Below are 24076 nucleotides of genomic sequence, written 5' to 3'. Positions count from 1 at the left end.
CTGGGTTTTCAGTGGCTCTAGGTTTTCAGTGGCTCTAGGTTTTCAGTGGCGCTAGGTTTTCAGTGGCTCTAGGTTTTCAGTGGCTCTAGGTTTTCATTGGCTCTAGGTTTTCAGTGGCTCTAGGTTTTCAGTGGCTCTAGGTTTTCAGGGGCTCTACGTTTTCAATGGAGCTACGTTTTCAGGGGCTCTAGGTTTTCAATGGAGCTACGTTTTCAGTGGCTCTATGTTTTCAATGGCTCTAGGTTTTCAGTGCCGCTAGGTTTTCAGTGGAGCTGGGTTTTCAGTGGCTCTAGATTTTCAGTGGTTCTAGGTTTTCAGAGACTAGATTTTCAGTGGAGCTGGGTTTTCAGCGGCTTTAGGTTTTCAGTGGCACTAGGTTTTCAGTGCCGCTAGGTTTTCAGTGGCACTAGGTTTTCAGTGGCACTAGGTTTTCAGTGGCACTAGGTTTTCAGTGGCACTAGGTTTTCAGTGGCACTAGGTTTTCAGTGCCACTAGGTTTTCAGTGCCGCTAGGTTTTCAGTGCCGCTAGGTTTTCAGTGCCGCTAGGTTTTCAGTGTGTAAAAATGGGCTTCAGCTTGGTACTGTTGTATTGCTCTGCCATGAGGTCCTGGCAGGCAGAAATCCATCATTGTTGAGGGAGATACTGACATCGTGGGGTAGTTGTACTGTATACAGTTATGGGTTCTGGAATGATATGTTTCATTGGGCCGTATTTATAATCTATAGGACCAAGAGATTTTCCTTTTCAGGGCACATGGTCATGGTCTTATCTTTTACCAATCAGGGAAAACCTACCATCCCTGGGCGGAACTGCTGAGTCTGTGTTATTTCACGGGGTTAAATCAACTGAACTGCTGAGTCTGTCATTTCACAGGGTTTAAGGAACTCTTCCGGATTTTGGCAATGAAGAAGTTAGAGGTAGTTGCGTTAACTAGTGTTAGCAGATACACATAGACTTCCAGCCATTGCGCTAAAGCTAGTTAGCATTGGCTCACAAAACGACCTCAAGCTTCATTCGAACTGAACATAGAAAATTACAAATGGTATCCACCAGTTCATCTGACTCTGGAGAAGTAGATAAAGGGCCTCGTTGCCAACATCCCAAAGTATCCCGGCAGGGTAGCCTAGTGGTTAGAGCGTTGGACTAGTAACCGGAAGGTTGCAAGTTCAAACCCCCGAGCTGACAAGATATAAATCTGTCGTTCTGCCCCTGAACAGGCAGTTCCAAGGCCACTGTTCCAAGGCCGTCATTGAAAATAAGAATTTGTTCTTAACTGACTTGCCTAGTTAAATAAAGATAAATAAAATAAATCAACTCACACACTTTCCACATTTCAATACCTGGAAGAGGCAGTGCTACATAAAACACTTTCACAAACCAACTCTTCTGCCCTGCACAGGTGCGTGTGTGCGCGTGTGTGTGTGTGTGTGTGTGTGTGTGTGTGTGTGTGTGTGTGTGTGTGTCTGAGCTGTTCCAGGGATGGGCCATACCTGTCTAATAACATATGAAAGTGTATCTACTCACAACCCCCTCCCCCTCCACTACCCAAAAAATCTGCACATGAGAACTACAAGCTGTCTCCTCATATCAACAGTGAGTCCAAACCAACACAGGCCTGTAACCCTCATCATGGCAGATCCCTATTACTGCAGGTCATAATTACTCACTGAAACCACAACATGAAACCTGTCTGGAACCAAACCGTGTTTTCAAGGCCGGAGGCCACACCATTTGATACAGTGAGAGAGAAGCCGATGTTATGATTCAATCTCTATTGGACCCAATGCCAGGGAAAGTGTTTGTCCAAACTGAAGACAACGCTTGAGTTGAGAAATCTAATCACCAACGCACTCTCACAACACTTAGCTGTCTTGTTTCGACTTTTACTGCCTTTGTTGATGTTACATTCTAAAACCAACATGCAAACTGGTAGAAATTATGTGTTTTCAAAGGAAAAACTGGTTGAAAATATGTATTTTCAAAGGCAAAACTGGTTGATATGATCATTTAATTTCAACCAGTTTAGCCCACTGAATGGACTTGTACCACCTGACCTCACTGCTATTTCAATCAATACATATAGCCCAAGCAGAAGTCAAACCCATAACCTTGGTCTATGCAGCATCTTAGTGCAAGCAGGCGTCACAGTCCCTGGTTTGAATCCAGGCCGTATCACATCCAGCCGTGATTGGGAGTCCCATAGGGCGGCGCACAATTGTCCCAGCGTCGTCCAGGTTTGGCCGGGGTACGCCGCCATTGTAAATAAGAATTTGTTCTTAACTGACTTGCCTAGTTAAATAAAGGTAAAATAAAATGTGGATCACTACATACCAGACTCCAGGAGTCAAACCCATAACCTTGGTCTATACAGCCCATGTGGGATCACTACATACCAGACTCCAGGAGTCAAACCCATAACCTTGGTCTATGCAGCCCATGTGGATCACTACAAACCAGACTCCAGGAGTCAAACCCATAACCTTGGTCTATGCAGCCCATGTGGATCACTACAAACCAGACTCCAGGAGTCAAACCCATAACCTTGGTCTATGCAGCCCATGTGGGATCATTACATACCAGACTCCAGGAGTCAAACCCATAACCTTGGTCTATACAGCCCGAGTGGGATCATTATATACCAGACTCCTGGAGTCAAACCCATAACCTTGGTCTATACAGCCCATGTGGGATCATTACATACCAGACTCCAGGAGTCAAACCCATAACCTTGGTCTATGCAGCCCATGTGGGATCATTACATACCAGACTCCAGGAGTCAAACCCATAACCTTGGTCTATACAGCCCTAGTGGGATCATTATATACCAGACTCCTGGAGTCAGACCCATAACCTTGGTCTATACAGCCCGAGTGGGATCATTATATACCAGACTCTTGGACTCAAACCCATAAGTCTATACAGCCCATGTGGGATCATTACATACCAGACTCCAGGAGTCAAACCCATAACCTTGGTCTATACAGCCCATGTGGGATCATTACATACCAGACTCCTGGAGTCAAACCCATAACCTTGGTCTATACAGCCCATGTGGGATCATTACATACCAGACTCCAGGAGTCAAACCCATAACCTTGGTCTATGCAGCCCATGTGGGATAATTACATACCAGACTCCAGGAGTCAAACCCATAACCTTGGTCTATACAGCCCATGTGGGATCATTATATACCAGACTCCAGGAGTCAAACCCATAACCTTGGTCTATACAGCCCTAGTGGGATCATTATATACCAGACTCCTGGAGTCAAACCCATAACCTTGGTCTATACAGCCCGAGTGGGATCATTACATACCAGACTCCAGGAGTCAAACCCATAACCTTGGTCTATACAGCCCATGTGGGATCATTACATACCAGACTCCAGGAGTCAAACCCATAACCTTGGTCTATACAGCCCGGGTGGGATCATTATATACCTGACTCCTGGAGTCAAACCCATAACCTTGGTCTATACAGCCCGAGTGGGATCATTATATACCAGACTCCTGGAGTCAAACCCATAACCTTGGTCTATACAGCCCGAGTGGGATCATTACATACCAGACTCCAGGAGTCAAACCCATAACCTTGGTCTATACAGCCCATGTGGGATCATTACATACCAGACTCCAGGAGTCAAACCCATAACCTTGGTCTATACAGCCCGGGTGGGATCATTATATACCTGACTCCAGGAGTCAAACCCATAACCTTGGTCTATACAGCCCGGGTGGGATCATTATATACCTGACTCCTGGAGTCAAACCCATAACCTTGGTCTATACAGCCCGAGTGGGATCATTATATACCAGACTCCTGGAGTCAAACCCATAACCTTGGTCTATACAGCCCGAGTGGGATCATTACATACCAGACTCCAGGAGTCAAACCCATAACCTTGGTCTATACAGCCCTAGTGGGATCATTATATACCAGACTCCTGGAGTCAAACCCATAACCTTGGTCTATACAGCCCATGTGGGATCATTACATACCAGACTCCAGGAGTCAAACCCATAACCTTGGTCTATACAGCCCATGTGGGATCATTACATACCAGACTCCAGGAGTCAAACCCATAACCTTGGTCTATACAGCCCGGGTGGGATCATTATATACCTGACTCCTGGAGTCAAACCCATAACCTTGGTCTATACAGCCCGAGTGGGATCATTATATACCAGACTCCTGGAGTCAAACCCATAACCTTGGTCTATACAGCCCGAGTGGGATCATTACATACCAGACTCCAGGAGTCAAACCCATAACCTTGGTCTATACAGCCCTAGTGGGATCATTATATACCAGACTCCTGGAGTCAAACCCATAACCTTGGTCTATACAGCCCATGTGGGATCATTACATACCAGACTCCAGGAGTCAAACCCATAACCTTGGTCTATACAGCCCATGTGGGATCATTACATACCAGACTCCAGGAGTCAAACCCATAACCTTGGTCTATACAGCCCGGGTGGGATCATTATATACCTGACTCCTGGAGTCAAACCCATAACCTTGGTCTATACAGCCCGAGTGGGATCATTATATACCAGACTCCTGGAGTCAAACCCATAACCTTGGTCTATACAGCCCGAGTGGGATCATTATATACCAGACTCTTGGACTCAAACCCATAAGCTTGGTCTATACAGCCCATGTGGGATCATTACATACCAGACTCCAGGAGTCAAACCCATAACCTTGGTCTATACAGCCCATGTGGGATCATTACATACCAGACTCCTGGAGTCAAACCCATAACCTTGGTCTATACAGCCCATGTGGGATCATTACATACCAGACTCCAGGAGTCAAACCCATAACCTTGGTCTATGCAGCCCATGTGGGATCATTACATACCAGACTCCAGGAGTCAAACCCATAACCTTGGTCTATACAGCCCTAGTGGGATCATTATATACCAGACTCCTGGAGTCAAACCCATAACCTTGGTCTATACAGCCCGAGTGGGATCATTATATACCAGACTCCTGGAGTCAAACCCATAACCTTGGTCTATACAGCCCATGTGGGATCATTACATACCAGACTCCAGGAGTCAAACCCATAACCTTGGTCTATACAGCCCATGTGGGATCATTACATACCAGACTCCAGGAGTCAAACCCATAACCTTGGTCTATACAGCCCGGGTGGGATCATTATATACCTGACTCCTGGAGTCAAACCCATAACCTTGGTCTATACAGCCCGAGTGGGATCATTATATACCAGACTCCAGGAGTCAAACCCATAACCTTGGTCTATACAGCCCATGTGGGATCATTATATACCAGACTCCTGCAGTGTTTAAAACAAAACCCTTGACAAAGACTCTATAATAATAATATTCAGGCCATGCGGACCTATGAGACTTTTTGGTGCCATGTGGGACAAACCCTACATGTTATACTAATCAGTCACATGTTATACTAATCAGTCATGTTATAATAATCAGTCACATGTTATCCTAATCAGTCATGTTATACTAATCAGTCATGTTATAATAATCAGTCACATGTTATACTAATCAGTCACATGTTATACTAATCAGTCATGTTATACTAATCAGTCACATGTTATACTAATCAGTCACATGTTATACTAATCAGTCACATGTTATTCTAATCAGTCACATGTTATTCTAATCAGTCACATGTTATACTATTATCTAATCAGTCACATGTTATACTAATCAGTCACATGTTATACTATTATCTAATCAGTCACATGTTATACTAATCAGTTACATGTTATTCTAATCAGTCACATGTTATACTAATCAGTCACATGTTATACTATTATCTAATCAGTCACATGTTATTCTAATCAGTTACATGTTATTCTAATCAGTTACATGTTATTCTAATCAGTTACATGTTATTCTAATCAGTTACATGTTATACTAATCAGTCACATGTTATTCTAATCAGTCACATGTTATACTATTATCTAATCAGTCACATGTTATACTAATCAGTCACATGTTATACTATTATCTAATCAGTCACATGTTATTCTAATCAGTCACATGTTATACTAATCAGTCACATGTTATACTATTATCTAATCAGTCACATGTTATTCTAATCAGTTACATGTTATTCTAATCAGTTACATGTTATTCTAATCAGTTACATGTTATACTAATCAGTCACATGTTATACTAATCAGTCACATGTTATACTAATCAGTCACATGTTATACTAATCAGTCACATGTTATACTATTATCTAATCAGTCACATGTTATACTAATCAGTCACATGTTATTCTAATCAGTTACATGTTATTCTAATCAGTTACATGTTATTCTAATCAGTTACATGTTATACTAATCAGTCACATGTTATACTAATCAGTCACATGTTATACTAATCAGTCACATGTTATACTAATCAGTCACATGTTATACTATTATCTAATCAGTCACATGTTATACTAATCAGTCACATGTTATTCTAATCAGTTACATGTTATTCTAATCAGTCACATGTTATACTATTATCTAACCAGTCACATGTTATACTAATCAGTCACATGTTATACTAATCAGTCACATGTTATACTATTATCTAATCAGTCACATGTTATACTAATCAGTCACATGTTATTCTAATCAGTCACATGTTATACTATTATCTAATCAGTCACATGTTATACTAATCAGTCACATGTTATACTAATCAGTCACATGTTATACTAATCAGTTACATGTTATACTAATCAGTCACATGTTATTCTAATCAGTTACATGTTATACTAATCAGTTACATGTTATACTAATCAGTCACATGTTATACTAATCAGTCACATGTTATACTAATCAGTCACATGTTATACTAATCAGTCATGTTATACTAATCAGTCACATGTTATACTAATCAGTCACATGTTATACTAATCAGTCACATGTTATACTAATCAGTCACATGTTATACTAATCAGTCATGTTATACTAATCAGTCACATGTTATACTAATCAGTCACATGTTATACTAATCAGTCACATGTTATACTAATCAGTCACATGTTATACTAATCAGTCACATGTTATACTAATCAGTCACATGCTATTCTAATCAGTCATGTTATACTAATCAGTCACATGTTATACTATTATCTAATCAGTCACATGTTTTTCTAATCAGTCACATGTTATACTAATCAGTCACATGTTATACTAATCAGTCACATGTTATTCTAATCAGTCACATGTTATACTAATCAGTCACATGTTATACTAATCAGTCACATGCTATTCTAATCAGTCATGTTATACTAATCAGTCACATGTTATACTAATCAGTCACATGTTATACTAATCAGTCACATGTTATTCTAATCAGTCACATGTTATACTAATCAGTCACATGTTATACTAATCAGTCACATGCTATTCTAATCAGTCACATGTTATTCTAATCAGTCACATGTTATACTAATCAGTCACATGTTATACTAATCAGTCACATGCTATTCTAATCAGTCATATGTTATTCTAATCAGTCACATGTTATACTAATCAGGTTTTTCTACCTGTCTCCTCTCTAACACTGCTCCTCCTGTCTGAGCTGGAGAAGGCAGCCTCCAGGTCCAGCCGTCCGAAGCGCAGGGCATATCCGTTCATCAGCTTCTTTGGTGAGAAGACTCCACTGCTGGCCGAGCCCCCGGAGGAGGAGCGCGCCCGGTGGCCTTTGACCTGGGCTGCCTTGTTAGTCCTCTCCAGAGACTTGGAGCGCCTCTCAGCCCGGGTCTCCAGGGCCCCAGCGTTCCTCAGACCCCTCTGGAGGTACAGGAGAGGCATGCTGGGAGAGAGTCGGGCGGAGTCGGGGTCTCCACCCAGCCATGCCCTGGTCCCCCCTAGCCTGAGCCCACGGAGCCCCTGCTCTCTCTGGGTGGTGGGGGTGGAGGGGCTGGTACCAGGGGTCGAAGTTGGAGATGAGGCATCTTCTCTGGGGCTGAGTGGGCTGAGACCTGGGCATGCAGGACTGTGCTCTGGTCCTTCCTCAAGGATGGACTCAGAGCTAGAGCCCAGGTTCATGGGATTCTGCAGGGCCTCCATGTAGGACTTCCGGAACAGTCTCCGGGTCTCGAAGGACACAGAGTCCCTGGCGTGGCGGGGCCGGCGAGGGTTGGGGTTACTGAGGTCGGTGTTGAACGACAGGGTCCTGGTCCTCTCTCTGGTCCCACCCTGGCCCTCTTCCCCCTCCCACTGGCCCTCCCCCGGACCACCACCACCCTCCCGAGCCAGCCTGTCTGTCTGTGGGCTGCAGGAGTGAGAGTCAGGAGCTGCTCTCAGGCTGTGGTTCTGGTTGTGGTTCTCCATCCGGTGAAGTCCCGGGTTGGGATCCTGTTGGGACCTGCTACTAGTGCTGCTGGGGTCCATTACATGTACCCGCCTGCTCAGGATAGCAGGCTCTGAGAAGGTAGAGTCTGCCCCCTGGGAGTGTAGTGATTCGTGGGAGCTGCGGTGGGAGTCCAGGGTCCCTGTGGATCCACTGGTACTGCAGGCGCTGAGCTGGCCACGGAAGCCCGTGCTGTTGCCCCGCGTCTGCATGATGGCGTCTGCCGTGCTGCTGACGAACAGAGGATTCACCACGTTCTTCCACGGCGTCCGGAACACGACGGTGCCGGTGGTGAGCAACCAGTTCTGCAGCGGATGGAGGTTGCGCTCGCGCGTCACATTCTGCAGGAAGTCAGCGGTGAAGACGCTGCCGTACATGCTCTCCGGGATGGGGATCTCTGCGATGGCCTGGCCACTGGCCGACAGACATTTTATGACCAGCTTGGCAGCCTTGCGGCCCAGAGGAACCACCTGTAGGTAGAAGTCTCCCTGCTTCAGACGGACCTTATGGAGCGGGGCGAGCTGTAAGACCACCTTCTCGTTGATGCAGAAGGGCCAACCCTCATGATAGAACAGCCGGCCGTGGAAACGCACCTGTAGAAGAAGACAATACTTTATTAACCCATACCAGACTGAAATGTGTCTTCTGCTGTATCCAACTCCTCTGATATACACGTACATACACTTTACAGATGTAAGCTCTTAATTTGTCACAGCAAAAGAATCCTGAAGCAGTAGGATTTGAAAGTTTAGCCCATAATGTTGCTTGATCGGTGGTTAGGCTATTAGCTGGCCAAAAGTAGGTTACATTTAAATTGCAATACTGTTAATATAATCATGTGTTAGTGTGGGTTTTTCAGCAAATGTAGGTAAATCAGGAAAATTATCAGCAACAAAAGAATGATCAAATGATGACCCTACATCTGTAGATTATCTGGAGCAGTGGGAAACCACAGGGCTGCACCAGGTATAGAGAGATGGACAACAGATTAGAGAGACTGGAGCAGGGTGAAACCACAGGGCTGCACCAGGTATAGAGAGATGGACAACAGATTAGAGAGACTGGAGCAGTGTGAAACCACAGGGCTGCACCAGGTATAGAGAGATGGACAACAGATTAGAGAGACTGGAGCAGTGTGAAACCACAGGGCTGCACCAGGTAGGGAGAGATGGAGTGCTAACTGTCTGAATCACAGTGTCTCCAGCCAGCCCAACCACTCACTGGACCCACATGATCACTTGGCTACACATGCCTCTCTCTAATATCAATATGCCTCATCCATTACTGTCCTGGTTAGTGATTACTGTCTTATTTCACTATAGTGCCTCTAGCCCTGCTCAATATTCCTTAACCAACCATGTTGTTCCACCTCCTACATATGCGATGACATCACCTGGTTTAAACGTCTCTAGAGACTATATCTCTCTCATCATTACTCAATGTCTAGGTTTACCTCCAAGGTACTCACATCCTACCTTACCTTTGTCTGTACACTATGCCTTGAATCTATGCTATCGTGCCCAGAAACATGCTCCTTTTACTCTCTGTTCCGAATGTGCTAGACAGTGAGTTTGTATAGCCTTTAGCCAAACCCTTATCCTACTGCTCCTCTGTTCCCTTGGTGATGCACAGGTTAATCCAGATCCTGCAGTGCCTAGCTCCATTCCCACTCCCCAGGTGCTCTCATTTGTTGACTTCTGTAACCGTAAAAGCCTTGGTTTCATGCATGTTAACATTAGAAGCCTCCTCCCTAATATTGTTTTACTCACTGCTTTAGCACACTCTGCCAACCCAGATGTCTTAGCCGTGTCTGAATCCAGGCTTAGGAAAACCACCAAAAACCCTGAAATCTCCATCCCCAACTATAACATTTTCCGCCAAGATAGAACTGACAAAGGGGGCGGTGTTGCAATCTACTGCAAAGATATTATGTCTTACAATCCAGGTCTGTACCCAAACAATTCAAGCTTCTACTTCTAAAAAAATCACCTTTCCAGAAACAAGTATCTCACCATTGCCGCTTGCTATAGCAAGACCATAGGCCCCCAGCAGTGCCCTCATCACCATATGTGAATTGATTGCCCCCCATCTATCTTCTGAGCTCATGCTACTAGGTGACCTAAACTGGGACATGCTTAACACCCCGGCCATCCTTCAATCTAAGCTTGATGCCCTCAATCTCACACAAATTATCAATGAACCTACCAGGTACAACCCCAAATCCGTAAACACGGGCACCCTCATCCTAACTAACTCGCCCTCCAAATACACCTCTGTTGTTTTCAATCAAGATCTCAGCGATCCCTGCCTCATTGCCTGCATCCATAATGGGTCTGCAATCAAATGACCACTCATCACTGTCAAACGCTCCCTAAAACACTTCTGCGAGCAGGCCTTTCTAATCGACCTGGCCGGGGTATCCTGGAATGACATTGACCTCATCCCGTCAGTAGAGAATGCCTGGTAATTCTTTAAAAGCGCCTTCCTCACCATCTTAAATAAACATTCCATTCAAAAAATGTAGAACTAGGAACAGATATAGTCCTTGGTTCACTCCAGACCTGTCTGCCCTTGACCAGCACAAAAACATCCTGTGGTGTTCTGCATTAGCATCGAATAGCCCCCGTGATATGCAACTTTTCAGGGAAGTTAGGAACAAAAATACACAGGCAGTTAGGAAAGCTAAGGATTGCATTTTCAAACAGAAATTTGCATCCTGTAGCACAAACTCCAAAAAGTTCTGGGACACTGTAAAGTCCATGGAGAATAAGATAACCTCCTCCCAGCTGCCCACTGCTCTGAGGCTAGGACACACTGTCACCACCGATAAATCCACTATAATTGAGAATTTCAAGAAGCATTTCTCTACGGCTGGCCATGCTTTCCACCTGGCTACCCCTACCCCGGTCAACTGCCTAGCACCCTCCACAGCAACCCGCCCAAGCCCCCACCATTCCTCCACCCAAATCCAGATAGCTGATGTTCTGAAAGAGCTGCAAAATCTGGACCCTTACAAATCAGCTGGGCTAGACAATCTGGACCCTCTCTTTCTGCCGAAATTGTTGCAACCCCTATTACTAGCTTGTTCAACCTCTCTTTCGTATTGTCTGAGATTCCCAAAGATTGGAAAGCTGCCACGGTCATCCCCCTCTTCAAAGGGGGTGACACTCTAGACCCAAACTGCTACAGACTTATATCTATCCTACCCTGCCTTTCTAAGGTCTTCGAAAGCCAAGATAACAAACAGATTACCAACCATTTCAAATCCCACCGTACCTTCTCCGTTATGCAATCTGGTTTCCGAGCTGGTCATGGGTGCACCTCAGCCACACTCAAGGTCCTAAACGATATCCTAACCGCCATTGATAAGAGACATTACTGTGCAGCCGTATTCATCGACCTGATCAAGGCTTTCGACTCTGTCAATCACCACATTCTTATTTGGCAGACTCGACAGCCTTGGTTTCTCAAATGATTGCCTCGCCTGGTTTACCAACTACTTCTCTGATAGAGTTCAGTGTTTCAAATCGGAGGGCCTGTTGTCCGGACCTCTGGCAGTCTCTATGGGGGTGCCACAGGGTTCAATTCTCGGGCCGACTCTCTTTTCTGTACACATCAATGATGTTCGTCTTGCTGCTGGTGATTCTCTGATCCACCTCTACGCAGACGACACCATTCTGTATACTTCTGGCACCTCTTTGGACACTGTGCTAACTAACCTCCAGACGAGCTTCAATGCCATACAACTCTCCTTCCGTGGCCTCCAACTGCTCTTAAATGCAAGTAAAACTAAATGCATGCTATTCAACCGGTCACTGCCAGGACCTGCCCGCTTGTCCAGCATCACTACTCTGGACGGCTCTGACTGAATATATGGACAACTACAAATACCTAGGTGTCTGGTTAGACTGTAAACTCTCCTTCCAGACTCACATTAAGCATCTCCAATCCAAAATTAAATCTAGAATTGGCGTCCTATAGCGCAACAAAGCCTTCTTCACTCATGCTGCCAAACATACCCTCGTAAAACTGACCATCCTACCGATCCTCGACTTCGGCGATGTCATCTATAAAATAGCCTCCAACACTCTACTCAACAAATTGGATGCAGTCTATCACAGTGCCATCCATTTGTCACCAAAGCCCCATACACTACCTACCACTGCGACCTGTACGCTCTCGTTGGTTGGCCCTCGCTTCATACTCGTCACTAAACCCACTGGCTACAGGTTATCTACAAGTCTCTGCTAGGTAAAGCCCCGCCTTATCTCAGCTCGCTGGTCACCATAGCAGCACCCACTCGTAGCAAGCGCGCTCACTGTTCACCCCCAAAGCCAATTCCTCCTTTGGTCGCCTTTCCTTCCAGTTCTCTGCTGCCAATTACTGGAACGAACTGCTAAAATCACTGAAGCTGGAGACCCATATCTCCTTCACTAGCTTTAAGCACCAGCTGTCAGAGCAGCTCACAGATCACTGCACCTGTACATAGCCCATCTATCTTCCTCATCCAAATACTGTATTTATTTATTTATCTTGGTCCTTTGCACTCCAGTATCTCTACTTGCACATTCATCTTCTGCACATCTACCATTCCAGTGTTTAATTGCTATATTGTAATTACTTCGCCACCATGGCCTATTTATTGCCTAACTCCCTTACCTCATTTGCACTCACTGTATATAGACTTTTTGTTTTCTTTTGTTCTACTGTATTATTGACTGTATGTTTTGAATATTCCATGTGTAACTCTGTGTTGTTGTATGTGTCGAACTGCTTTGCTTTATCTTGGCCAGGTTGCAGTTGCAAATGAGAACTTGTTCTCAACTAGTCTACCTGGTTAAATAATGGTGACATTTTTAAAAATTAAACATACACTTCACAGATGTAAGCTCTTAATTTGTCACAGCAAAATAATCCTGCAGCGACAGGATTTGAACATTTTAGTGTTTATTATTTCTTATTAAATTAGCAAAAATTTCTCAAAACCTGTTTTTGGCTTTGTCATCATGGTATTGCTTGTAGATTGATGAGGATTTTTTAAAATCAATTTTAGAATAAGGCTGTAACGTAACCAAATGTGTAAAAAGTCCAGAGGTCTGAATACTTCCTGAATGCAGTGTAAATGGCTCAAACACACATTCCACTTTTAAAGAGAGGCACCCTCTTTTCATAGCACTTGAGTGAATCATCGTTCTCTTTTCAACGTCATTCCAAGGAGCTGATTCCTCAGAATCCTGGAGGCTAGCGAAACCTGCCCGTTCAGGCCCGGTTACTAAGCAACCACAACCCAAACTCCAAACTATGACACTGTCGTACAAAGAGCTCTTAACAGTAGAGAAACAGTACTCAGGGCTTGTGTCCCAAATGGCACTATGTCGTACAGTGCACTGCTTTTGACCAGAGCCTTATGGTCAAAAGTAGTGCACTAAATAGGGAATTAGTGTGCCGTTTTTTGTCTATTTCCCATTGGCTTAACTGCTGTAAAAGTGAAGGAAAAGCATTGGAAAAAGCCAGCGTTGCCTGCCGACTGATCATATTGCTGTTGACACAAAGCCTCTCACGCACGGGGAGTTTTTCTCAGTGGCTAACCAGGCTTAGATAGCGAGGTAAAACTATGAGGCTATGAGTGGCTATGAGGCTATCCATCACAGTGTAATCACAGCAGATGAACACAGACGAATAGGCTGTGTGGCTATGAGGCTATCCATCACAGTGTAATCACAGCAGATGAATACAGAGGAATAGGCTGTGTGGCTATGAGGCTATCCATCACAGTGTAATCACAGCAGATGAACACAGAGGAATAGGCTGTGTGGCTATGAGGCTATCCATCACAGTGTAATCACAGCAGATGAACACAGAGGAATAAGGTTTCAGGGCCTTTGGTCATGGAGACATGGAGCCCTCTCTAACCCACAGCAATTAAAGCTGCTGGGAGAGCCAGGGTTAGATTACAACCTGGACCCCTGAGCCCAGGGATGGTAGCTAGGCTCTCAGGCAGACCACAGTTTCCTCTCTGTTTCGGTCTCTTTTCAGAGAAGGAGGGCCGGGGGTGTGTCCCAAATGACATCCTATTCCCCATACACTACTTTTGATCTGGTAGTGCATTATGTAGGCCATAAGGTGCGATTTGGGGCTCAACCTCTGTCTCCTTCCAGAGTTTTCTCTCTATTTCTGTGTGGCTCCAGAGCTGAATGGCTGCATGGCTTTCTGTCTGATTTCTATGAACAATGATCCATTCTGTCTCACTCTGTTGTTCCCCCTCACCCTCTCAGCAGAGGTATTTCACACTCCTCTGTCTCTGTCTCTGTCTCTGTCTCTGTCTCTCTCTCTCATTGCCAAAGCTAGTGAGGTAGATAATATACAAAAGTTAAATAAAAAATAAAAATGAATAGTAACCATTAAAACATACAGACGTTTCACAACAATAAAGTCTCTCTCTATATATATATTTTTTTTTTCTTCACATTATCTCTCTCTCCATTCGCTCTCCTGTCTTGTTTGTTGTCTGTCATGTTGTCTCTAGTGTTCTGTGTTGTAATGGTGTCTATAATGGTGTGTATTAGTGGTCTGTGTTGTAATGGTGTCTATAATGGTGTGTATTAGTGTTCTGTGTTGTAATGGTGTCTATAATGGTGTGTATTAGTGGTCTGTGTTGTAATGGTGTCTATAATGGTGTGTATTGGTGTTCTGTGTTGTAATGGTGTCTATAATGATGTGTATTAGTGTTCTGTGTTGTAATGGTGTCTATAATGATGTGTATTAGTGTTCTGTGTTGTAATGGTGTCTATAATGGTATGTATTAGTGTTCTGTGTTGTAATGGTGTCTATAATGGTGTGTATTAGTGTTCTGTGTTGTAATGGTGTCTATAATGATGTGTATTAGTGTTCTGTGTTGTAATGGTGTCTATAATGATGTGTATTAGTGTTCTGTGTTGTAATGGTGTCTATAATGGTGTGTATTAGTGTTCTGTGTTGTAATGGTGTCTATAATGATGTGTATTAGTGTTCTGTGTTGTAATGGTGTCTATAATGGTGTGTATTAGTGTGCTGTGTTGTAATGATGTCTATAATGATGTGTATTAGTGTTCTGTGTTGTAATGGTGTCTATAATGATGTGTATTAGTGTTATGTGTTGTAATGGTGTCTATAATGGTGTGTATTAGTGGTCTGTGTTGGAATGGTGTCTATAATGGTGTGTATCTGTGTTTAGATTAGAGCTGATTAAAATAGTAATAGTAACCATGATGGGAGTCTTTGGCCAGACTTTATAGTCTCTGTCTGTCTGCTCCACTTTATAGTTGATCTTTGGGTTCAGTTTATTTCCTTCCTCTCTGTCTTTTCTCAGCCATGATGTCTCTTCAGTGAGACTAAAGTCAGAAGAGATCAAGGTTCACATAGAGCATCTCACTCCAAAGCTCTCACTCTCTCTCTCTCTCTCTCTCTCTCTCTCTCTCTCTCTCTCTCTCTCTCTCTCTCTCTCTCTCTCTATACCACCCCTCCACTCACACAAGTCTCTTGCTGGATGCTCTGCAGGATCCTCTTGGCAGGAAGTAAGAAGTCGATGAGGCATCGGAGTCCGTCCCCACGGTACTGTCTCTCCACCACGCTGAACAGCTGCCACAGGACGGTGGACGCGGTGGCACTGAATGGAGGGTACAGCGCAGACAGGGTGCTCTGGATACAACTGTCCAGAGACTCAGAGTCCTGTAGGGGCAGAGGAGAGGAGGGGAGAGGTAGATTAGATACAGTCCTTTCTGGGGAGAGGAGAGGAGGAGAGGAGTAGGAGAGGAGGAGAGGAGTGGAGAGGTGGATTAGATACAGTCCTGCCTGGGGAGAGGAGAGGAGGGGAGAGGTGGATTAGATACAGTCCTTTCTGGGCAGAGGAGAGGAGGAGAGAGGTGGATTAGATACAGTCCAACCTGGGGAGAGGAGAGGAGGGGAGAGGTGGATTAGATATAGTCCTTTATGGGGAGAGGAGAGGAGTAGGAGAGGAGGAGAGGAGGGGAGAGGAGAGGTGGATTAGATACAGTCCTGCCTGGGGAGAGGAGAGGAGGGGAGAGGTGGATTAGATATAGTCCTTTATGGGGAGAGGAGAGGAGTAGGAGAGGAGGAGAGGAGGGGAGAGGAGAGGTGGATTAGATACAGTCCTGCCTGGGGAGAGGAGAGGAGGGGAGAGGTGGATTAGATACAGTCCTTTCTGGGGAGAGGAGAGGAGGAGAGGAGTAGGAGAGGAGAGGTGGATTAGATACCGTCCTGTTTGGGCAGAGGAGAGGAGGGGAGAGGTGGATTAGATACAGTCCTGCCTGGGGAGAGGAGAGGAGGGGAGGAGTAGAGGAGAGGAGGAGAGGAGGAGGAGAGGAGGAAAGAGGAGAGAGGAGAGGAGAGGAGTGGAGAGGTGGATTAGATACAGTCCTGCCTGGGGAGAGGAGAGGAGGAGAGGAGTAGAGGAGAGGAGGAGAGGAGGAAAGAGGAGAGGAGGAGAGAGGAGAGGAGAGGAGTGGAGAGGTGGATTAGATACAGTCCTGCCTGGGGAGAGGAGAGGAGGAGAGGAGTAGAGGAGAGGAGGAGAGGAGGAAAGAGGAGAGGAGGAGAGAGGAGAGGAGGAGGAGGAGAGGAGGAAAGAGGAGAGGAGGAGAGAGGTGGATTAGATACAGTCCTACCTGGGGAGAGGAGAGGAGGAGAGGAGTAGGAGAGGAGGAGAGGAGGAGGAGTTGGGGAAAGAGGAGAGGAGGAGGAAGACAGAGGAGAAGTTACAGAGCAGACAGGGGCTCTGGATACAACTATCCAGAACTCAGTCCTGGTAGACACGGTTACATTATTGTCCACGGATGTCAAATGGATGTCACATGGCTAAAGAGAGAAGGGGGGAAGAAAGATATATATATATATATATATATGAGAGAGAGAGAGAGAGAGAGAGAGGGAGAGAGAGTTTTTACAAATATAGTTAGTTCACCTGTCCCCTTCATGATGTAATGATGAAGCTCATAGATCAGCCGTTGGTAATGAACATGTGCAGACATTGGCAGGTTTTATCTAAGCTACTGTACATATGAAAAGTGTTCCTTGCTTGAGGCCAACATTCAGCATAAAGACTTCTTCTATAACGTGCGCACACCCACAGTGCACACCCACAGTGAAAACACTTTGGCACAACACTGAGATATTGTCGTCACTGACCTTATCATGGCACAAAAATCCCGACGCTTATAATAAATCCTGCAATACCCTCAGACGAACCATCAAACAGGCAAAGCGTCAATACAGGACTAAGATGAAATCCTACTACACCGGCTCTGATGCTCGTCGGATGTGGCAGGGCTTGCAAACTATTTACAGAATACAAAGGGAGACCCAGCCACGAGCTGCCCAGTAACACGAGCCTACCAGATGAGCTAAATGCTTTTTATGCTTGCTTCAAGCCAAGCAACACTGAAGCATGCATGAGAGCACCAGCTGTTCCGGACGACTGTGTGATCACGCTCTCCGTAGCCGATGTCAACAAGACCTTTAAATGGGTCAACATTCACAAAGCTGTGGGGCCAGACGGATTACCAGGACATGTACTGAAAGCATGCACAGACCAACTGGCAAGAGTCTTCACTGACATTTTCAACCTCTCCCTGACCCAGTCTGTAACACCTACATGTTTCAAACAGACCACCATAATCCCTGTGCCCAAGAAAGCGAAGGTAACCTGCCTAAATGATTACTGCCTCGTAGCACTCACGTCGGTAGCATTTCCACAAGCATTTCGCTACACTCGCATTAACATCTACTAACCATGTGTATGTGACCAATTCAATTTGATTTGGTAGCCATGAAGTGCATTGGAAGGCTGGTCATGGCTCACATCAACACCATCATGCCGGAAACCCTAGACCCACTCCAATTCACATACCATCCCAACAGATCAACAGATGACTCAATCTCAATCGCACTCCACACTTTCCCACCTGGACAAAAGGAATACCTATGTGAGAATGCTGTTCATTGGCTACAGCTCAGCGTTCAACACCATAGTGCCCACAAAGCTCATCACTAAGCTAAGGACCTTGGGACTAAACACCTCCTACGACTGTGTGGCTAAGCACGACTCCAACACCATCATTAAGTTTGCTGACGACACAACAGTGGCCTGATCACCGACAACAACGAGACAGCCTATAGGGAGGAGGTCAGACTCCTGGCAGTTTGGTGCCAGGACAACAACTGCTCCCTCAATGTGAGCAAGACAAAGGAGCTGATCGTGGACTACAGGAAAAGGAGAGCCGAACAGGCCCCCATTCACATCGACGGGGCTGTAGTGGAGCGGGTCGAGAGTTTCAAGGTCCTTGGTGTCCACATCACCAACAAACTATCATGGTCCAAACACACCAAGACAGTTGTGAAGAGGGCACGACAACACCTTTTCCCCCCCAGGAGACTGAAAAGGTTTGGCATGGGTCCCCAGATCTTCAAAAAGTTATACAGCTGCACCATTGAGAGCATGGTTGCATCACCGCCTGGTATGGCAACTGCTCAGTATCTGACCGTAAGGCGCTACAGAGGGTAATGCGTATGACCCAGTACATCACTGGGGCCAATCTTCCTGCCATCCAGGACCTTTATACTAGGCGGTGTCAGACAAAAAATTGTCAAAGACTCCAGCCACCCAAGTCATAGGCTGTTCTCCCTGCTACCGTATGGCGAGCTGTAAGTCTAGGTCCAAAACGCTCCTTAACAGATTCTAACCCCCAAGCCATAAGACTGCAGAACAATGAATCAAATGGCCACCCGGACTATTTAAACTGACACCCCCCCCCCCCCCTTTGTTTTTACACAGCTGCTACTTGCTGTACATAGTCACTTTACCCCTACCTACATGTACAAATGACCTTGACTAACCTGTACCTCCGCACATTGACTCGGTACCGGTACCCCCTGTATATAGCCTCCACATTGACTCTGTACCGGTACCCCCTGTATATAGCCTCCACATTGACTCGGTACCGGTACCCCCTGTATATAGCCTCCACATTGACTCAGTACCGGTACCCCCTGTATGTACCTTCCACATTGACTCTGTACCGTTACCCCCTGTATATAGCCTCCACATTGACTCGGTACCGGTACCCCCTGTATATAGCCTCCACATTGACTCGGTACCGGTACCCCCTGTATATAGCCTCCACATTGACTCGGTACCGGTACCCCCTGTATATAGCCTCCACATTGACTCTGTACCGGTACCCCCTGTATATAGCCTCCACATTGACTCGGTACTGGTACCCCCTGTATATAGCCTCCACATTGACTCTGTACCGGTACCCCCTGTATATAGCCTCCACATTGACTCTGTACCGGTACCCCTTGTATATAGCCTCCACATTGACTCTGTACCGGTACCCCCTGTATATAGCCTCCACATTGACTCTGTACTGTAATACCCTGTATATAGCCTCCACATTGACTCTATACCGGTACCCCCTGTATATAGCCTCCACATTGACTCTGTACCGGTACCCCCTGTATATAGCCTCCACATTGACTCTGTACCGGTACCCCCTGTATATAGCCTCCACATTGACTCTGTACCGTAATACCCTGTATATAGCCTCCACATTGACTCTGTACCGTAATACCCTGTATATAGCCTCCACTTTGACTCTGTACCGGTACCCCCTGTATATAGCCTCCACATTGACTCTGTACCGGTACCCCCTGTATATAGCCTCCACATTGACTCTGTACCGGTACCCCCTGTATATAGCCTCCACATTGACTCTGTACCGGTACCCCCTGTATATAGCCTCCACATTGACTCTGTACCGGTACCCCCTGTATATAGCCTCCACATTGACTCTGTACCGGTACCCCCTGTATATAGCCTCCACATTGACTCTGTACCGGTACCCCCTGTATATAGCCTCCACATTGACTCTGTACCGTAATACCCTGTATATAGCCTCCACATTGACTCTGTACCGTAACACCCTGTATATAGCCTCCAGATTGACTCTGTACCGTAACACCCTGTATATAGCCTCCACATTGACTCTGTACCGTAACACCCTGTATATAGCCTCCACATTGACTCTGTACTGGTACCCCCTGTATATAGCCTCCACATTGACTCTGTACCGTAACACCCTGTATATAGCCTCCACATTGTTATTTTATTGTGTTATTTAATTTCATTTTTAACTTTAGTTTATTTAGATATTTAAATATTTTCTTAACTCTATTTCTTGAACTGCATTGTTGATTTACTCTCAACCTGCTCAATTTTACACCACTAAACACCAGGATATGGACTGGAACAGCAGAACCAGAATATGGACTGGAACAGCAGAACCAGAATATGGACTGGAACAGCAGAACCAGTTTACCTGCTTTTACACCACTAAACACCAGAATATGGACTGGAACAGCAGAACCAGAATATGGACTGGAACAGCAGAACCAGTTTACCTGCTTTTACACCACTAAACACCAGAATATGGACTGGAACAGCAGAACCAGAATATGGACTGGAACAGCAGAACCAGTTTACCTGCTTTTACACCACTAAACACCAGAATATGGACTGGAACAGCAGAACCAGAATATGGACTGGAACAGCAGAACCAGTTTACCTGCTTTTACACCACTAAACACCAGAATATGGACTGGAACAGCAGAACCAGAATATGGACTGGAACAGCAGAACCAGTTTACCTGCTTTTACACCACTAAACACCAGAATATGGACTGGAACAGCAGAACCAGAATATGGACTGGAACAGCAGAACCCGTTTACCTGCTTTTACACCACTAAACACCAGAATATGGACTGGAACAGCAGAACCAGAATATGGACTGGAACAGCAGAACCAGTTTACCTGCTTTTACACCACTAAACACCAGAATATGGACTGGAACAGCAGAACCAGAATATGGACTGGAACAGCAGAACCAGAATATGGACTGGAACAGCAGAACCAGAATATGGACTGGAACAGCAGAACCAGTTTACCTGCTTTTACACCACTAAACACCAGAGTATGGACTGGAACAGCAGAACCAGAATATGGACTGGAACAGTAGAACCAGAATATGGACTGGAACAGCAGAACCAGTTTACCTGCTTTTACACCACTAAACACCAGAGTATGGACTGGAACAGCAGAACCAGAATATGGACTGGAACAGTAGAACCAGAATATGGACTGGAACAGCAGAACCAGAATATGGACTGGAACAGTAGAACCAGAATATGGACTGGAACAGCAGAACCAGTTTACCTGCTTTTACACCACTAAACACCAGAGTATGGACTGGAACAGCAGAACCAGAATATGGACTGGAACAGCAGAACCAGAATATGGACTGGAACAGCAGAACCAGAATATGGACTGGAACAGCAGAACCAGTTTACCTGCTTTTACACCACTAAACACCAGAATATTGACTGGAACAGCAGAACCAGAATATGGACTGGAACAGCAGAACCAGTTTACCTGCTTTTACACCACTAAACACCAGAATATTGACTGGAACAGCAGAACCAGTTTACCTGCTTTTACACCACTAAACACCAGAATATGGACTGGAACAGCAGAACCAGAATATGGACTGGAACAGTAGAACCAGAATATGGACTGGAACAGCAGAACCAGTTTACCTGCTTTTACACCACTAAACACCAGAGTAGGGACTGGAACAGCAGAACCAGAATATGGACTGGAACAGTAGAACCAGAATATGGACTGGAACAGCAGAAGCAGAATATGGACTGGAACAGTAGAACCAGAATATGGACTGGAACAGCAGAACCAGTTTACCTGCTTTTACACCACTAAACACCAGAGTATGGACTGGAACAGCAGAACCAGAATATGGACTGGAACAGCAGAACCAGAATATGGACTGGAACAGCAGAACCAGAATATGGACTGGAACAGCAGAACCAGTTTACCTGCTTTTACACCACTAAACACCAGAATATTGACTGGAACAGCAGAACCAGAATATGGACTGGAACAGCAGAACCAGTTTACCTGCTTTTACACCACTAAACACCAGAATATGGACTGGAACAGCAGAACCAGAATATGGACTGGAACAGCAGAACCAGTTTACCTGCTTTTACACCACTAAACACCAGAATATGGACTGGAACAGCAGAACCAGAATATGGACTGGAACAGCAGAACCAGTTTACCTGCTTTTACACCACTAAACACCAGAATATGGACTGGAACAGCAGAACCAGGATATGGACTGGAACAGCAGAACCAGTTTACCTGCTTTTACACCACTAAACACCAGAATATGGACTGGAACAGCAGAACCAGAATATGGACTGTAACAGCAGAACCAGTTTACCTGCTTTTACACCACTAAACACCAGAATATGGACTGGAACAGCAGAACCAGAATATGGACTGGAACAGCAGAACCAGTTTACCTGCTTTTACACCACTAAACACCAGAATATTGACTGGAACAGCAGAACCAGAATATGGACTGGAACAGCAGAACCAGTTTACCTGCTTTTACACCACTAAACACCAGAATATGGACTGGAACAGCAGAACCAGTTTACCTGCTTTTACACCACTAAACACCAGAATATGGACTGGAACAGCAGAACCAGAATATGGACTGGAACAGCAGAACCATGATTTGACTGAAACAGCAGAACCACTCTTTTTTTAAAGGAATAGTTTCACCATATTAAAATGTTCAGTTCCCCTGAACAGGTCGTTTTAGAACCTGTTTAACTAATAACTAATCATTTCCAGAAATGACTTTGTCAAAGCAACACAATAATGAGGTGAAGATCTTCCTAGAAGTCACAGAGGGAACACTTCTACAGGTCTTTATTTACAGTATATAGAAACATCTGGTTTATAGAATTGTCCATGTGGTCTACAGTATAATAAAGGGAACTTCATTTAATATAACAGGCTTTTAAAAATTCAATATTTGTGCACAATATCTACTTTAAATAACAAAGGGACACAAAAGGCATTCATTTAGTGGAATAACCCTTAAAACAGCATAACAGAGAGAGTGTCCCTGTCATGTTTCTGTTTGGGTTGTGGGACCTGAGAGCTGTGACATACACACACACACCCACCCTCTAACTCTCCAGGAAGTCAGTAGGTCGCAGGACACATCCTGCGTGATGGCCTTTCCATTAGAGACAGGGGAAACATCTGGACGGGTGACGTCATGGACAGAGGAGAGTGGACACAAACCCCCGGCCTGGAAAGTCCAGTCTCTCCCTACCCTGGTCATCTCGCTCAGCATCGTGTCTGTAGAGCTTTTCTCTAATGAGGAGCCAGGGGATGTAATGGTATAATGTAACCTAACCCACTAGCAACAATAATGTTGCTGCTAACTACACCTGACCCTGTGACACCAGGGACCTGTAACAGCTCAGTAGTGTTGACTTGTCACTGTAAAGTCAGCCACGTGACCAGAGGAAAGGGTGTATAAAGACATGACCAGAGGAAAGGGTGTATAAAGACACATGACCAGAGGAAAGGGTGTATAAAGACATGACCAGAGGAAAGGGTGTATAAAGACATGACCAGAGGAAAGGGTGTATAAAGACACATGACCAGAGGAAAGGGTGTATAAAGACACATGACCAGAGGAAAGGGTGTATAAAGACACATGACCAGAGGAAAGGGTGTATAAAGACATGACCAGAGGAAAGGGTGTATAAAGACATGACCAGAGGAAAG

General features: G+C 45.1%; 1 protein-coding gene across 4 annotated transcripts in view; it reads right to left on the bottom strand.

The window, feature by feature from the left end:
* The window catches only part of LOC149984352 (pleckstrin homology domain-containing family G member 4B-like), a 132866-nt gene that overhangs the window by 62050 nt on the left and 46740 nt on the right, over positions 1–24076 (bottom strand). For all 4 annotated transcript variants that reach the window (XM_090220743.1, XM_090220744.1, XM_090220727.1 and 1 more), the window contains exons 2-3: positions 15864–16061; positions 7546–8947 (exon numbers count right to left, since the gene is read on the bottom strand). In XM_090220743.1, the coding sequence (XP_090076869.1) occupies positions 7546–8731 (1186 nt within the window). In that variant the 5' untranslated portion in view covers positions 8732–8947; positions 15864–16061. The remainder of the gene's footprint in view (positions 1–7545; positions 8948–15863; positions 16062–24076) is intronic.

This window comes from Oncorhynchus mykiss, chromosome 3 (assembly GCF_057628025.1).
Source record: "Oncorhynchus mykiss isolate SJ-2025 chromosome 3, ASM5762802v1, whole genome shotgun sequence".
In the NCBI taxonomy this organism is placed as follows: Eukaryota; Metazoa; Chordata; class Actinopteri; order Salmoniformes; family Salmonidae; genus Oncorhynchus; species Oncorhynchus mykiss.
This window is presented reverse-complemented; position numbering and strand designations above follow the sequence as displayed.